The sequence below is a fragment of the Ambystoma mexicanum genome, chromosome 4p, assembly GCF_040938575.1.
Source record: "Ambystoma mexicanum isolate Mex_15411 chromosome 4p, UKY_AmexF1_1, whole genome shotgun sequence".
Taxonomy (NCBI): Eukaryota; Metazoa; Chordata; class Amphibia; order Caudata; family Ambystomatidae; genus Ambystoma; species Ambystoma mexicanum.
In genome coordinates, this window is record NC_090927.1 from 579,088,322 (window position 1) to 579,106,359 (window position 18,038).

The following is an 18,038-nucleotide window of genomic DNA, read 5'->3' on the forward strand; positions in this document are numbered from 1 at the left end:
GCTCATGGTTAAGCTAGAATGTTGATTGATTAGGTTTATTTGTTGCACATTTCATGAATATGCCAAATCAAATTATTGTGTGTATTAAAATAAAAAGTATTGTATGTATTTGTTAGATTTGATCATTATTAAAATGCGTATATATTTGTTGTATTTTTTAGTTTTTTCAATATTTAAGAGGTTGGGGGATTACTTCATGATTAGGTTGTTAATTGCTTGCAGTTTTGAATTAACTGCTTTTGAATGTATTCCGAAAAACGTTATAGTATTTTTGATATGTTATTTATCCCTGCGTTTTTTCAAGTGATTGGAATACCCTTATGTCTGTTTCTGATTGAAGAACCTCCATCTAGGCACCAGCTCTGTATACACTCTTACTAAGTGTATGTTTCGGACAGGAAGAGGGAGACCAGCAAATGCCATCTTAGGTCAGGGGCAAGCTGCAAACCATGAGTACTTGGGTAAGAATAATTTCCCTATTGCAGACACATTTAAATGGACTCACTTTCTAAATGACTTTCTATTTGGAAAGTGAGTCCACACATGTGCCCTGATTAAGAACCCAGACACCATTCAGCAATGACAGTGGATTGGCAGGCTGAAGCACGCCACCAGAAACCTGAGCCCATCACCCCAAACATGACATGATGAGACAAGATAACTCACACTACGCTGGACCTGATGCACCAAGTTGCCAAAATGATCCTGATAACCTAGGGCACTCCATGAGATATGACACGTAAACATCAGCCAAATCCAGGCATCGTCCTGGCATCCAGACCTGGATCCCCCGGTTACAATGATGAACCCGACAGCATAGGGTGTCATAACGAAAGTGCTGCATGACAGCCACCCCAGTGGAAGATGTGAGCTATACAAATTCCAGTTGGCGTAAAACCATTTTCAAAGTACTGGCATCACATGCTGAGAAACGTACACCATTTGGTAGGTATTGGTATCATATGTACAGGTCCTCACACCATTTGCCAGTCATTGATAGGACATGCACAGATCCGGGACTGCCACTATTTGCCATGCACTAACATCATATGCCCGGGTATTCACGGTAAATGGATCTATTATCACTTTATGGGCAGAAATTAGCATTATTTGCCACATATTGCAATCTGATGCCACAGTACTATAGACACCACTTGAAAGGTATTGGCATTATCTTCCCAGTGGCTTTCCCCATTTGCCAGCTACTGCCATCATATGGCCAGATTCTCATTCCATTTAACAGGTGTGTTGTCCCATATGGCCAGTTAGTCTGTTCTTTTTTCAACATAACATTCTTATTAAAATTATACATTTTGAAATGTATTATGTATGAGCTATCATTACCCATCTCAATGGAGTCTGAATCATCGGCCTCGAAAGGATGAATACCCAAGACAGTTGCCAGTGATGGAAGGATATCCACAGCACTGAACTCACTGAGGGGCAGTCTGAGCTCATGATAAAAAGAGTGTGCAAATACCACATTCTCCCCTCTAGTTTCCAGCACCACCATTGTGAAGAGGGTGGAAGGATTGGAGGGGAGATGTTGTGCTTTCTACCAGCAAATGCTGCTAACATCTCTTTTTGTGTGGGGAACATGTGTGCCAATTCCATTGCGAGCATTTGTTAAAAGACTGCAACTTTTCCAATTTAAGTTCATTTTCTTAGACTTTCATTAAACAGAAAAGTGGTGCTGCAGTCTAAGAAATGCTATTTTTATAAAGCAAAAATGTGTGCAGTAGAGGTGCCACATTTTAACTCCTTTTTTAGACATGATAAACCTGTGCTGGGAGGAGAATCCCCTCTACGTGGCGGCCCTGCATTCTTGATGGTCGCTAGGGCTGTTGTCAAGCCATAAATAAGGCACATTCAAAAGCTGATGTTTCATGTCCCTAAACCAGATTTTTTCTTTATCACACTATAGTGTCTGTAAGGAAAATGTTCCTCCTTCGTGGGAGAACACTTTCCTACGTTTGCACACACCACAGAAGGGGCCCCTTAATTATTAACTCACTTTTAAGATCAATCCTGTTTTCTGGTACTCACACCATTTTCATCATACGATCATATTCTCTATCCGTGGCCAATGAGGACACAGGTAGCACCAGTTAAAGGACTGCTTCTGTGAACAGCAGTTTCCAGTTAGAATATGAAACGTGCCTAGGCTGCTGCCTTTGTCATTCGCAGCTTAATGTGGGGGACTGAGGCAATACTGTGTCAAAATACAGCAGCAGCGTATTACTTAGACAATAAAAAAAGTTTTAAAACGCGAGCTGCTTTAACAGCGTGGGGAAAGAAAGCAGACATTTACGTTACGTTATCTGCAGTACGTCCGTTGAGGCACGCAATAACCTGTGGTAGTTATCACTCCCAAGTTCTCCAACATCACAGACCACATGACCCTTAGCAAATTCCCTTCGAGTGAAAAAAATAAATCACGAGGTACACTTTTGTTCTCATAAATTAGTCTCTCCATAACTATGGTCCTTGAAAATACATCAGTTAAGTGTCTTATGACCATGGCCCACAAACTAAAATCAATGGAATTCAGAAGTTATAGCTTAAAGTAATTAGGAGTTAAGGAAAACAACCTACTCGATACTAATATGGTACGATAGCCCATTGCAAACATCGACATATCTGCCCAAATGACAGCGTTGCACTACGACGTCACGTGAGCAGCAGTGGCGGCCCCCACCCATTCGCTCCACTGGTTTACAGCATCGATAGCTGGATTTGTGGAATGTGACTATACATTATGGGGGTCACGTACATACCTGTGGCAGCTTGACGTCATTGATATCCCAGGTTCGCCCTCTATTTTGGCTATCGACGCCCCGAGTTTCTGTAGGCGCGCCATTTGCTGCTTTGAGCATTTTCTGAGGAAGTATCCGCCTCGCAGGACTCCTCGGGTGAAACACCGTGTGGACTAGCTCGCGCCACTCTCGTCCAGTTCTGTCAAGAAAGTTCGTTCCTGAAAGTGACGAATAGGTTAAGTAGCTCTGCTTTGCCAGAAAAACCTGTTTGATGTATCGTTTGAACGTTTCTCTGCTGTCTCTTTGAAATGGAAAAATACACTTTTGAGATGGGCAATGATTTGCATTTTTAGGTTGTAACCAGGTAAAAGCTAACCATGTATTTACATCGGATGCTAACTTGTTTCTCCATTTCAGGGAAAAAAACAAAAAAAACTTTGGGCCAAATTCACAAAGAAGTTACACGGAGTAGCTTTGTAACTCACACCTGACTTACTCCTTGTAAGTCGAGTGCATGTCAGTTACCGTCCGTGTCTACCTTCTTTTGTGAATAGCAGACCACTCCAGGTTTTTCTCTTGCAACATCTTTGTGAATTTGGCCCATTATCTTTGGGGGGCATCTCCCCACCGAACTCGTCTGGTGTGAAAAATGACCTCACATTCCTTCTACTGGCAGGGTTTGGACTGCTCAAGTTACTGAGCCTTGTGTTCACTTCTCCACCCCCAGGGAGTTACTTCCTCTACTTGCCACTGTGACCAAATGCCTACTGCTCTGCAGCAGTGCAGGGATGAGCAGTATATGGCATTTCTACTCAGCCCCTCACTACTTCTAAACCAGAAGGGACACCAACCATAGAGGTGGGATGGCCACCTACTCACAGGTATACATCCTTCACCTCTTGTGGCAACGCGGGTCGATGGCAGGCTTAACTCCCCAGGAGGGATGTGGCCAAAACATCAATAGTACAGTGTAACCCAAAAAAAAAAAAAGAAATCGAATCAAGGTTATATAAAAATAAGGGAGTTCAATTACATAAAAAATCCACACAACTAATACAAACACTAATAACCTACCCATGTAAAATAAAACACAAAACATAATGACTTTAAGATTAAGGAGACACTCTGGGACTGAGACTGGCAATATATTCAGCAGCAATGTTCGAATTCAAAAGAAATGACGTTAAAAAGATAAGGAGTAGGGTCTTAAATCTCACTAGATCTCTTAGGCATGTCAGGGAGACTGAACCATTACAAATCCCTCTTAGGCTTGTTCTTTTTTTAAATAATTTTTTTTATTATTTTCTATAACAAATGAAAACAAGATGAACAATTCACATTGCAAGACATAATAGCTGGAGCGGTTGACCAAAATAATAAAATGTTTAGGCATTTAGCAAAAGTCCTGTGTAATCATCAACCGCAGTGACAGCTGGCTTTCTACACCTGCCCGTTGAAGTCTCTTACCCCAACCCCTGCCTCCCATTTGCCCCAAACCTTCATAAATCTGGTCGGACACCGAATAGCATTATACACCGGCTGTTTCGGGGTAATGAACCTGTTCATTTCTGCAGCGCAACAGGCCATCCGAGGGCATTCTGGTGCCTCCCACTGCACAGCGATAACTTTCTTAATTAGACCCAGGGCCACAGCCAGAAAGATCTTCTTATGCTTGGTGAACCCCTCCTCTCCCCAAACCCCAAGTAAGACACATTTCGGGTCTCTGGGGACCTTTACATTCATTACCCTTGCGAACTTACGTATACACTTCCCCCACAAAGTGCTTGAGGGAGGAGGGGAAAGAGGCAGTAGCAAAAGAATGGTTGCAGAAATCAGCAAGTGCAGGGGCAAGAGAACCAATGTTGACCTTAATGGTTCTGGAAGAGCAGGCGGAAACTTGTTTAGAGGAGACCATCTTCATGGAGCGGACAACTTTGGTGACCTCATCAGGTGTGATAGGAGAGAAGGAGGAGAGAGAGGCAGAGTGAGGGTGGGAGGCCATAGGATGCAGGGGGTGGAGGAAGGAAAGGGGGAGAGGGATGCAAGCATGCTCAGGATGTCCTGAGTTTTTTCATTGAAGCGTGTTGTAGAGGGCCTGGGCGGGAAGAGGTGAAGAGGAGACTGCAGAAGGGTTGGCTAGTTCCCTGCATATTTTAAAGAGTTCATCTGTCAAAATCCTTGTTACTGTAGCATGGACTGGCTCATTACAGATGGCTTATAATGGGCCAATCTGCTGTGGCAAAATGACGATTTGAAGGGTGAGGGCCACCCATTAGTAGTCATCTTTGGGCTCAGGAAGAAGAAGGGTATCACTGGCATCTTATTGGGTTAGTGGCCTGCCCAAAGTCCCCTGCAATTGCAATGTCAGAACCATACAGAGACCTTATATCTAGACTTAATTGCAGCTCCTAATTCAGCCTCATTCCGAGGATGCCATGGTTGGCCAAGCATAACCCCATCATAGATTTGACAGCACATACTTTGAGCTTCACATCCCAATACTATATTAACTGAGTGCAGCCTAACCAGTCAAGCAACGGTTATAGCCAGGGTCATTCCCTGGACAGTGCAGGCTGTGTACAAGTGGCAGAGTTCCCTATGTAATTCATAGATTACTGTAATGTATTCAGCAAGTAGGCTGCCGAGGCCTTGTAGGAACATAGTTGTTTGAGTAGAGGGGATGGCGCTACCTTGTTTCCGGATGTGCACTTTGACAGAAGCAGAAAATGGCCAAATTGAAAAATGGGTTTATCTATCACATCCCCATTGCCCTCTCCCCTCTTTTTCATCTCGAAGAAGTCAGAGGAGCTAAAAGGCTGCAGAGACTGTGGAGCCATTAATAAGCAGACCATAAAGAACAGGTACCCTTTTCCACTTTTCCCAGTTCTGCCAGATTAGGTCCAACATGCCAAGTTCTTTATAAAGCTAGACACGGGAAAAGCTTAATCCCTGGTCAGGTTCCGGGAGGAAGGTGATTGGAAGATTGCGTTCTTCGTCCCGCTTCGGTCTATGCCGAGTGCCCGGTAATGCCCTTTGGACTGTGCAACACCCCGGCAGCATTCCAGTAACTGCTTGAATGATTCATTACAAGTCTACTGGAAGCTTATCCTGTGGTATACATTGATGATGCGTTGCTTTTTTACGACTAAAAGGAAGAACGTGTGGGTCATTACGAGTGGTTCTGTCGAGAATTTACGATAACAAACTGTAGGTCAAACTGGAAAGGGTTATCTTCCATACTACCAAAGTGGAAATCCTGGGTTATAGCCTGCCATCGAATGGCCTAATAGTGCGCAATGAACCTAGATTACTTCTAGAAGACAAAGAATATACTACTAACTTCAGCTACATCGCTACAAAGTGCAGTCGAGACCTGATGGTATTGACTATCCCCACTGCACAGCGAATCAGCACCGATCTACAAAAAACTCTAGATGCAGAAGAAACACGATTCAAGAGTAATCCTTTACTTACTGATATAGAGGTACAACTCTCTAATATCAATAAACAATTAGAACAATTCAAGGTTAATACCTTGACCAAGAAAACCAACAAGTTGAACAAAGATATCAAAGATTTCAAGACGGAAATCATATATCCCTACACGGCCAAATGTTACATTGATTCCCTCAAGAAACAGGTAGGGGAATCTCAACCTTCGCCCAGCGGTAGACGAAACAGAGTTAACTTCTCAGGATCAAGTAGCTCTGGATCCTCCAGTGGAGGCTCACAACAGAACTTTCCATTTTTTCAGGAATATCATTTTGGTCAACCACAATATCAGGGCCCTTACCCACCACCGTTCCCTTTTTTAGGCAGAGGAGGACAAGGCGGAGGATGGGCCCCCCGCCCTGGAACGCACCCTATCAGGGACAACGAAGACGCCCCAGGAGACGGAGGCGATAGACCAGATCCCTGACAACAACCTGTTACCCATTTATAATTTGGGCAATTTTCATTTGACTCCATGTCAAATTTCTCTTTTAACAAAGGGCCTCTCTTTCGTCCCCACTGGTGACACAGATTGGTACAAAACTGAAACTGAGATTCATCGTTTTTTTCGCAACATAAGACTCCGGGTCTTTTTTCAGGACCATACTGAACAAGAGATAGATCCCGACACGGGTTTACATCCCAAATCATCCTTTACACACACAGATAGCCAAATACCTGATGATCTACGCACGTTCGAGAAATGTGTGCTGAAAGACATCAGAAAACTAAAAAGGACCAAACATACATTTCAGCAGAACCTAACTACAGGTGAGAGACGAGCTTTGAAAGATCTATCAAGCAACAGAGACATGATAATCAAACCGGCCGACAAGGGGGTTGGTATTGTCCTCATGACAATTGATCAATATACTGACATGATTATGACTTTACTGAATGACAGAACCAGTTATCAAACACTCAGGAAGGACCCCTCCGGAGATATGAAAACAGCAATCTCTGAAATGGTCTCCTACGCTCGTGATAGAGATTGGATTAAGGATAAAGAATCCAACTTCCTGACCACATCTTCAAACCGCACACCCTGCCTATATGCCCTCCCCAAAATTCACAAAAATGTACACAACCCACCGGGGACACGCATAGTTTCAGGGTGCGGCTCCATTTTGGAACCATAAGGACAATTCATTGATCATTTTCTCAAACCTTTAAGTAGCAAAACTAGATCATACCTCAGGGACACCATGCATACTATTCAGGTTTTTGAAAATCTGCCATTTAACAGTTCCCAACAGATCTTGGTAACCATGGACATCAAGGCACTATATACCTCCATACCACAGGACAGAGCCATTGATTGTGCATATGAACATCTTATCCGCGAATATGCCCAACCAGGATTCTATCGAGTCCCTCCAGAATTCATAATTGAACTGCTGACTTTTGCCCTTAACAAAAAAATGTTCACTTTTGACAACCAGTTCTTCCTTCAAATCAAAGGTACAGCCATGGGGGCTACCTTTGCTCCCAGTCTAGCCATTCTATTCATGGCCTCATTTGAGGACCAATACATCTACAACCAGATCAGCCAATGGGAGGCCAAAATCTCCCATTGGCATCGGTACATAGATGATATTATCTTCATTTGGACAGGAGATATTACATCCCTCCAAAGTTTCGTAACATGGCTTAACTCTTGTAACAACACAATTCAATTTTACAATGGAGCATAGCACAATATTGATACACTTCCTGGACCTGGAGATCTCATGCCTGGCAAATAAACTTGCTTGCAATCTTTTCAGAAAACCCACTGATCGCAATACCCTTCTGCACTATCAGAGTGACCACCCTCTACACATAAAACAAAACCTTCCCTACGGTCAATTTTTGAGGATCCGACGGAATTGCACACACCTTGATGATTGTTATGCCAATGCAGACACACTTGGCACCAGACTACGCTCACGCTGCTACCCTACAAGACTGGTTAACACTGCTTCCAAAAGAGCCAGATTCACCAACAGAGACTCTTTGTTAACACCGAGGCCTGAACCAGCCACAAACAAAAATGAAAGACTCACGTGTGTGCTCACACATGGTCCCAACACTTTCAATTTCAAAAAAATTATCAAAATGTACTGGCCAATAGTGAGATTGCAACTGATTTATGAACCCATACCCAGATTCGCCTTCAAGAGAGCGAAAAACATAAGGCAACACCTGGTTCATTCTTCTTTCTCTAGACCTCCACCACGTACTGGCCTTTGGGTTTTACGCAAAACCATAGGTCACTACCCCTGTGGTTCCTGCTCAGTTTGCAGATTCACAAAGAAAATTCTTACATTCAATATTGGCACCCAACAATGGTCTTTGAACAACTTATCCAATTGTAAAAGCACACAAGTTATTTATTGCATCGAATGCCCATGTGGCCTTCGTTACGTAAGACAGACCATGCGCAAAGTTGGTACTCGCATCTCGGAGCACCGCTCCCGAATTCGATGCAAGAATCTCACTTCCCCATTGGTCTCACACTTTCTGGCAAACCATCACACCCCAGATGACATTTTGTGGTGGGCCCTAGACAGAATTCATACTGGTCAGAATATACCAATTAGACTCTCAGAGTTGGAAAGAAGATGGATCTACAGACTTGACTCACTGGAACAGGGTCTCAATGAACAAACCCCTTCTTAAAGACCACCGAGCCCATAGTGACCTTTTCTTCCACTTCCGCATGATCCATGCAGGATTTGTTCATTTGTTAGGGACCCTCCCCGGCACTATCCCAGGGTCCCGCTTCCAAATCCTTTTTCTTCTGACGCATCAAGTAGCACCCTCCAATTCTCCCTTACTGCAGGCACCCACCACCCATTCCACTCCATGTTAGACAGGACCCCACGGATCTCGCCTCCCTGGGGTCCCCATAGCTCACAGGAATTCGACTTCGCCGCCTTTTTTGCTCTCCCCAGGCACATACCTAGGCTCACACATCACTAGTGACACCAACACTTCTCCACCCGCTGTCCCAGCCGATCGGATTCCCATCTAATAAAACATCTATTTCTCCTCACTGAGCGACTACGGGAAAGACGGTCTATCACTCGCCCTTTGGGCGGCGATATCCCTTCTAGTCATGAACATCGCTCGGGTTTGTTACCCCCAGCCCCCTCATGACACCAGTGGATGGCCCCAGCGCACACCCACCTGTCAATCACCCTCACTGGCAGGTCCCCACTTGCCTATCATTCATGAGGCAGGTCCTGATTGGGTGGAACGCAAGCTTCTTGGAGCTTTCACCGCGCCTCGGAGGCACGCTTCACACGGTTGCCAGGACAACCATTCCTGTTCGGCTTTTCCTTGCCTGCAGCCCGCATTCTAACGGCAGACGCCAGAGAGCAAGACACTTCGCGGTTTTTTTCCACGCTCTCTTCATTTTTTGGTCATGTTCAAAGAGCGTTGTTCGTTAATAATTCAGGCAAGTCCACTTGTACTTTTCGAATCTTGCAAATCTTGCCCATGAGCACATGGATGACAGCATTTTTCAACGGAGGGCCCCATTCTCAGCTACGGGCTTTCCTTCTGGCCCGCTCTGAACCCCGTAATTTTTTTCGGTTTCCACAGTAATCCATTTTCCTCTCTCTCTTTTTCTCATGTCAGTTTCCCATGTAGCATCGCGCTCTGGGACCATCACCAAGATAAAAACCTACCATCTGCAGGTTTCGTCCACGTCTACCCTGGCGCGGACCCAGAGGTCTCCAGCTACTGTTGAACTGGCGACCCTTGTTCTCTTCTCTCTCCACTTCTTCCTGAGAAGACACTGTCCAGGTAAACTCTTTTCCTGACTAGCTCTTGCACACCATTACATCCTTCCTTTACTCTACCCAACGTTTTCCATTCACCGCACTCTTTGACGGCCACATCCCTCTCTCCCTCAGGTCTGAGATGCCCTGTCCTGTGATGATGACCTATGGGCAACTGAGAGTTTCCAGTGGACTCTCCTAGTCCCCCGCTTCAGCAACTAGCACATATCACTCAGCCTCATATGGCTCCTACCCATACTACCTATTTTGGTAAGTTATTTATTACCCATCCAGCCTGTCCTGTCCCACCTGCACGGACCTTGGTTTACCGACCGGCGGGTACTGGCCAGGGACTCATGCACTACTCCGCCAAAGGGGACCCAATGGCACAATCTGCTCTTTCTGCCCTCTTTTTTTGGGGGGATATTCATCTGAACTTTTCCCGCGAGGCTTCCCCTTTTTATTTGGGGGTCTGTTTGTATGTGGCTATGAGATTTATCTCAGACTTGACTAGGATCGATGTCTGTCTCTTGGACTATTTCCTATTTTGCATGCAGAACATTTTTGTACAGATCAACTTCCATGTTTGATTGATTCCACTTCTTTATCCATTCTGGTGACTTATCCCCCTTTTCCTTCTATTATTTTCTTTTTTCCCTCTCCCCCTTTCACCCATGCAGGGTCCTGCTAATTATCGCCCTGATGAAGGCGGAGTACATTCTCTTCACATGAAAAGTACCTATTTACCAACTTTGTTCCGCCGAAACGCTTCTTTCAACCAGAGGGGAAACAAGGTCCTTAACAGAAACATTTGTGGACCACCAGGACCGTTTTGCTTATGTGGCACTATCCACTGATGGGACCATGTCATTTATGTGAAGCACCAGCATCTCACGTTGCTTATTTATTCCCCCTGTAGCGTTGGCAGACCCTATCCCGACACACAATACCTTCAGTTTTGGGAATTGATTCTAATCACCAAAAGTGTATTCATGACTTTTTGTTGTTTTTTTTTTTTTTTATTTAATCAAGCATCCCAGTGAGAAATAACTGGTTCTTTTTGTCAATATTGAAAATTGCTTTATGTTTTTCTTTGTTGTATTAATTCTCATTTTGTGATTGTTTGAAAGTCTCTATATTCAATCTACAAATGGGAGATCTATCTCTATGTTTATGTTCTTGATTATATATGTCCTTCCAAGTTGGATTTTATTATATGCACCAATTTTTTGATATAAAGGTTTAACATCAACCTCTCTAAAAATCTGTTTATTTTCAAGGAGTGTTCTAGGACACACATTTGCATTCAATATTGATAACCATTAAGGTTACATGGGTCTAGACCGGGTGAATATTTCTAATTCATTTACACTTCACACTGGCTAACCCCTAACATACTAGTACCCTTGTTTTGCTGAGATTATAGATTCCGCCCCCTACTGGTATGTTACCCCCCAGGGCAGACCACTGTGGCCACTGAGTGGCCCCCTTTCTGTATATAACCCATGGAATGGACAAGGATACAAAAATGTGGAGACCATCTTAGCCTTATCAGCTACATCATCTGTTAAGTAGGTACAGGCCTTGTTGGGGTTTTCAAATTTGTTTAGGAGATGTATCAAGTACTTCTCTGATATAATTACTCCCTTCACCAAATTTCTATGGATGGGGTCCAATTTGTGTGGTTGGCTAAGGTTGAATAGGGGTTCCTAGTTAAAAAAAAGAAAGGCCTTTACACTGGCAACTGTACTAAGGCATCCAAATGTTACTTTAGCTTTTATAGTCCAAATGAACTCTTTCAGTATGCCCTTGGCACAATTTTATCAGAAAGAGACCACAAAAGAGGCACCCTGCACTCAATACAATATTCTTTCATAGAAAATGACACTAGCTGAAACAAATTACACAAAGGAACAGTTGGCAATAAAAACAGCATATGTGGAATGGTGCCAATTACTTACAGGTACTGTGAGAAACCTGGCAGTTCTCCCATTCCTACTCTGAGGGATCCTCTGCTCTGATGGGCAGGGAAGGGCAATCATATTTGGATCCAGACCCTGGGGGTGAACGAGAGAGGGAGGATCATCTCAGTGGAGGGTCTTCAGGGATTGTGGATGGAGTGCCGACCAGTGAGACATAGTTTCTCCTTTTTTCTGAAACCGACCTCCCTTAAACCCCCTCTGCCTTTGTGGGCTATTGTGACCCTAGCACCATGCAAAACCCTACATTTCCCTGCAAACCATTAAAAGGAATACGAAAAGACACACTGCGCCTTTAAGATCCAACTCACTCAGAGCTAAAGGACAGGCGTGTCCAGATAATTGGATAATAGAAGGTCAGGCAGGCTCTACACTGACCACACACCTGCAGCCTGTTAATCTGCTGCAGGTGTATAAGAGGTGGTGCATTCAGCAGTGCAGAGAGCAGCAGTGCAGAGACACAGCAATAGGGAGGCTGCATGGCTGAGTCCAGCAGGGGATACCTGACTTGCAAGGAACTGGCGTTCTAGAGGCGAGCAGCAAGGAGGTGGAGAAAAAACCAGCTGTAGGAGACTGATGAGCCAGCACGCTACCTTGTGGCATTGCAGAGGCTCTGGGGTGAAGAGGCGAGGGAGCTGTGTCTCCAGGGTGCCAGTGTGGTTAAAAAGGGAAAGCCGTGGACAGAGCCGATCTTCCCTTATGTAAGCCGGGTGTGCTCATTCTCCTGCTGTTGCCAGGAGTAGCTGAGGGGCAGTTGGTGAGACCCTGACCTCAGCTGCAGTGTTCTTGAAGCAGATAGCCTCGAAGCGCGAGCGAAATCACTGCCGGTGAGTCTGAAGCACAGGGAGACTCGCAATGTGATGCGCGCAGCTAAATACTATGTAGCAAGTGAAAGCGGAATGAAAGGAAATCCATTATTGTAATCCTCCAAGGTTATGACACAATCATATAATGCAGACTGGGAATGAAGAGACACAGAGTACCTGAATGAAGGCACGGGAAGGGAAAACCCACTATCAAGGCCTTCAGAGTGAAAGTATTGTGTATGGCAAGACAAACAAATAGAACATTGTGTGATATAAAGTTACAGAGTGGTTGCGTAAGGAATACTACGTTGTCGAAAGTCTTGGTTGACTGAAAGAAGGAAATTGACATCGCGAGGGGAGCTGTGTGAGGTATGAAGTGTGATCAAAGTGGCACTAGCAATCGAGAAACACAATGAGAGCCGGCAGAAGGCTGTACACGAAAAAAGGAACACTTTTAAAGGGCCAGAGCAAATAAAGCCCAACCAAGCCTAGTAAACTAAGTGAACTGACAAGGAGGGGGCAGAGCTAGAAGCCCCAGACCCCGGGTGGCGCGACCTGTAATGGGCGGACCGTGCAGTCCGACAAATGCATCCTGACCAGGGGGAGCCTGAAAGTGGAACACAGAGGTGGAGAAAGGAACCCCAGAAGAGTTTGTGAACAACTATAATAGCCAACTACACCTAGAAACTGACACTTGGGGAAGGGAACCCTGAGTCTAAAAGGTACTGAGGACATTAAGGGAAAAGAAAAAGTGCTGCTTTCTGAGTTCAGGAAAGAGAAGCCTAAGAAACTAGCTGGACATTTGTTGTTTGTGCATCTGGTAAAACAAAACAGGAGGATTGTGAAGCTCGGGCATAACAAGAACTGTGAACTGTTAAGGTACTGTGGCATTTACTTGAAGTGAATACTGAAACCTTGTGGAACTTTACTAACTGATTGCCTGTTACCTGGGAAAGGTAGCTGTGTGAGAAGATCCTGAAAGACACTGTCCTATGAATTTTGAACACTTATTTTAGTTTGAACATTCCAAACATTGCTAGTATAAGAAGATAGGGAAAGTATAGGTTGTGACACAGACAGCATTTTACTTTGGACTTTTAGACACAGCGTGGCCTTAGATTCATCAGTTGAGGGAAGTCCCATCTTAGAGTTAGGGCAAAATAGACGTTACTCCCACCCTGAAGTTTTAAATAAAGTTTTTCCAGCTGGATCTCTTGTGTCTGTGTCTAACTGCTGAAACTATGTCTGTCTCACAGTACATGGCATACTATTACCATCTCGTAGACCAGCACAATTTATCGTTTTTAAAAACAGCCCATACTTGGAGTCCCCATCAATAGTGATGGTCTCTCTTCCTTACTTTGATTACGTAGTAACTTTCAGGACAGACATTCAACATTAGAAAGTCCATGTTCTATCCAGATGTGCTTAGGAAAACAGAATCACATAAGAAGTTTAACCCAGAAGTATTTTAGCAGCATCTTTAATCATTGGGGAAATCAAAACACATGTAGACTTAACTCATCTATTCCATGTCATTTCACGAGGTAGAGCATTCCGATCGATCCCCTATCACGATATTGAGTTACAATACCTGTCCCTAGAATGGTGCATGACGCATTGACCGCAGGGCACCCATGTTTACATAAGACGGTGATGCAGGTAAAGCCGTGTTGAATCACATGAAACCTGCAGAGTATTCTAGAGCCTTTGGAAACTCCATCTGGACATTGTAGTACCATAAGGATGAATCTAATCAACTTGCCACAGATCCAAGGATACACTACAGAGATGATGGATATGTTTACAAAGATGGCGCATTTGGTCCCGCTGGCACAGTGTCAGCTGGCACAGTGTTGCCTATTACACGAGATGGAGATGCATATACATTGGGACCCAAACTAAGTTATCTCCAACTGAAAAAATGTGTTCTCCTTAAACTACCGGCAGATGTTCTGTAAAATAATCGGGAAGGAAGTCTGTGTATCCGCTAGGTTCCACCTGCAAACAGAAAGTTAAACTGAACAGTATTTAGGTTGCAATAAACAGCATACCACAGGTTCATGATTCCAAGTGATCTGGATACGCAAATTAGGTTCTGGAACATTATTTGCGTTGCTACACACAACATACCAAAGACTAATGACTACAGATGCTGTGGACAGCATAAAACAACCAGGAATACAGTTAACTGGGAATGTCTCCTTTTTAAGCACTTAGAGGAACACACCCACACACTATACCAACCTTACCCTTCTCTATGCCAACAAAACCAGAGATCATTGCACACCATCCCTGGTTACAGGGAACATTGGAATCAGCAAAAATGTACTTAAAACAAGCTAAACTAATGTATACAAAATGCGCAGACTAGAAAACCGGAAGAAATCACCTTGTACAAATTATGCAGTCAGGGATAATTGCTGGCTTTAAACCAATAACCTGAAATTACTAGGATCAAAGAAATGACAAGCACACTTTAATGGTCCTTTTGAAGTTAGAAAGATTCTGGGACCCTTAACGGTGTGCTTGAATTGCCTACAAGCATGCCTAGCCACCCAGTCTTCCATGAGTCATTCCTTAAACCAGCCCTTCTACACAATCACTTTGAATGATCGCATCCAATACTTGTTGATAGCAACTTGAGGTCAAAGCCACCCTAAACTCCAAGAGAAAAGGGGAAGGGGTGAATTGTGTATCTGATTAAATGGCTGGGGTTCAGGCCCAACACTGTTTTTGAATGCTGGAGGAACACGTACATGCTGAACGGTTATGAGAATTCCATGCAAAGAATCCATGCTAGCCGTGTATCCATGTATTCCTGGGAGGGAGGCTACTGTCAGAAATCAAAATTGGCCCACCAAACACATTTAAGTTGAGTTCAGGGTGTAAAGACCCATAGTACCCCGCACTCATCTTGACTGCGCTCCGTGGGCGCAGCCAAATCTGCTCTTTGTGACAGGGAAGTCATTGAGGAATCCAATACTTAAAATTATGCCATGCATGCCCGTTTCGGTAGCTATCTTGGGGTGTGTCTGGGTTTCATGAACCCAGCTACACTCAAGGCACATTGCTTGCTGTTCCACCTGGGAGTAAGAAATATCCAGACAGCAGGCAGTTCCACACTTTGAGAGACACAGAGACACAATCCTTGTTTATCATATGCTGGTTGTGAGGATCCCCTGCAGACACACTCACCTTTCTGAGTCCCATAGATCTTCAGAAGATACATTGTGGTGCTATTTTGTTAGAAGGGAATGATCCTGCTGCTAGTTGAACATAGGTTCGGGGATCTGATCTTGTAGAGCAGGATTGAGAACCCGCTCATCGCCCGGCCCTTAACCTGGGCAGCAGTGCCGTTTCTGGCACGGTCAGCCCACTCCCAAGGTAACAATAAAAAATAAAAATAAGCATATCTTTCTTTAGTCCTTCGATGCCACGCCAGAAACCAGACCCCGTTTTCAGTGTTGATTCCCAATCAACGCTGAAAACAGACTCTTGTCCAGATGGCTCACAGGTCTGGAGAAAAGTACATTTATTTCTGTTTGTTTATTTTCACTCCGCCTTTAGCACCCGCGTGTGGTTACTAGCGGGTGATAAAGGCGGTATGGGGGGCAACTGAGGCACTGGGAAATGGGCGCACAGCTGTGAGGGAGCTCAGAAAGTGGGCTTATACCAGAGGATACAACCCACATTCTGAGCTCCCTGATTAGCTACAGCCCCTACCCAGGGTGCTAATTTAGAAGAAACTGGTTGTTTGTGGGTGACAACTTTGGATAATGTGAACCTTTTTATTTTCAGAGTATCAAGAAATTTGAGACACGTTGCCCCCATGCCCTCACCTAGAGAAGCACATTCAAAAACAGATCACACAAATATTGATAAAAATGAGATAAGCAATGTTCTATTTAGCTAAGAGCATAACCTGACCTTTACTTGGTATTTTCTTATTGTGTATGGTTACTTGAACTTTTTACAAAACAATTTTGAGACTACAATTACCCACAATGAAAAAATAACACATTTGATAATCTACAATTAGCAATCAAGTTCACTCTTAAAACAATCAAAATAAATTAGAATCTCATAAAATAGAACCCAATAGGCATATAAAACAAAATTATGGCAAAAAATAACAATTATCCACCTAACATCTGTATGCATATATTCAATCCAATCTAGTCATGATTTCACATTTGATCAGTACCTGAACTACAGCTATTGTTAAGGATGTTTCATAACCCAAAATCAACCTGTCCCAAAAATGGTCAAGCAAGAAACCCTCTGACCCTATTCCATACTTTGCAAAAAACATTAATCTAATTGGCCACGTACCTTCACATTCTGTCAATAGATTCTTGAGTGTTTGCTTTCCCGGGTCTGAACATACCTTACAATTTCAATGCATTATGCCCCTGGCCTCTACTGTGCAGAATCTCCCCAGTATAGACTACATTCAATCTCATTCGCATAAAGTCAGACCGGACTTTCCAGTTCGGAAACTTCACCAAATATCTTGGGAGGGTCCCTAACGTCTTGTCTACTTGTATGAAGGAGTTGTGAAGGGAACGGGATCGCATCGACTGTATAGTTTCGATCCAATCCTTTGTCTCCAAAGCCTTTTTTACCTTCATAGGATTATGGATCAGGATCTCAACAGTTGTTTCCACTCCTGCGATGGCACTTTTCATTCTTTCTTCAAGCGCTACTAACATCTTAGATTTACCCAGAGAGAGATGGCTTCTGATATCACCATATAAGGACTATTCCTGGCTTGTAATAAAGAGCCGGTGTAATGATGTAAATTTCCACTCGGCCTGGATTCTCAATGATTTCATACCTAGTTCGAATCTTACTGCTGCTATGGGGAAGCTCATCGAGAGCTTAAGGACACTTTTCCAAATCCTCCCCTCAAGTTTTTCCCAATCCACCGACCACAATGATGGTTTAGTCTCCAAGCCATAGAGGATGACTGGAACAACTTTGGCTAGATAGAATTTGATCAAGGGGATGAGTGAAAAACTGCAATACTTCAAGAGGACTTTCCTCATTTGTTCCACTAGATGCATTATTTTCCTTTTCAGCTCTTACTCTACTTTACTAATGCAAGGGGCCGAATAGAACTTGTATCCCAAGTACTTGAGTTCTTCCACCCTTGGGATAATTTGGCCTGACAGTTCCCAGTTGGAGCGTGCTACCCTTTTGTTTGCATGTTTGAAAATAAATCAAAATGTTGGA

General features: G+C 43.9%; 1 protein-coding gene across 3 annotated transcripts in view; it reads right to left on the reverse strand.

Annotated features, from left to right (window-relative positions):
* GCM1 (glial cells missing transcription factor 1) overlaps positions 1-18,038 on the reverse strand; it is a 540,509-nt gene that overhangs the window by 431,874 nt on the left and 90,597 nt on the right. For 2 of the 3 annotated variants that reach the window (XM_069606126.1, XM_069606127.1), the window contains exon 2: positions 2,778-2,974. The exons of the other annotated variant lie outside the window; for it this stretch is intronic. In XM_069606126.1, coding sequence (XP_069462227.1) covers positions 2,778-2,876 — 99 coding nt within the window. In that variant the 5' untranslated portion in view covers positions 2,877-2,974. The remainder of the gene's footprint in view (positions 1-2,777; positions 2,975-18,038) is intronic. 3 annotated transcript variants of the gene reach the window in all.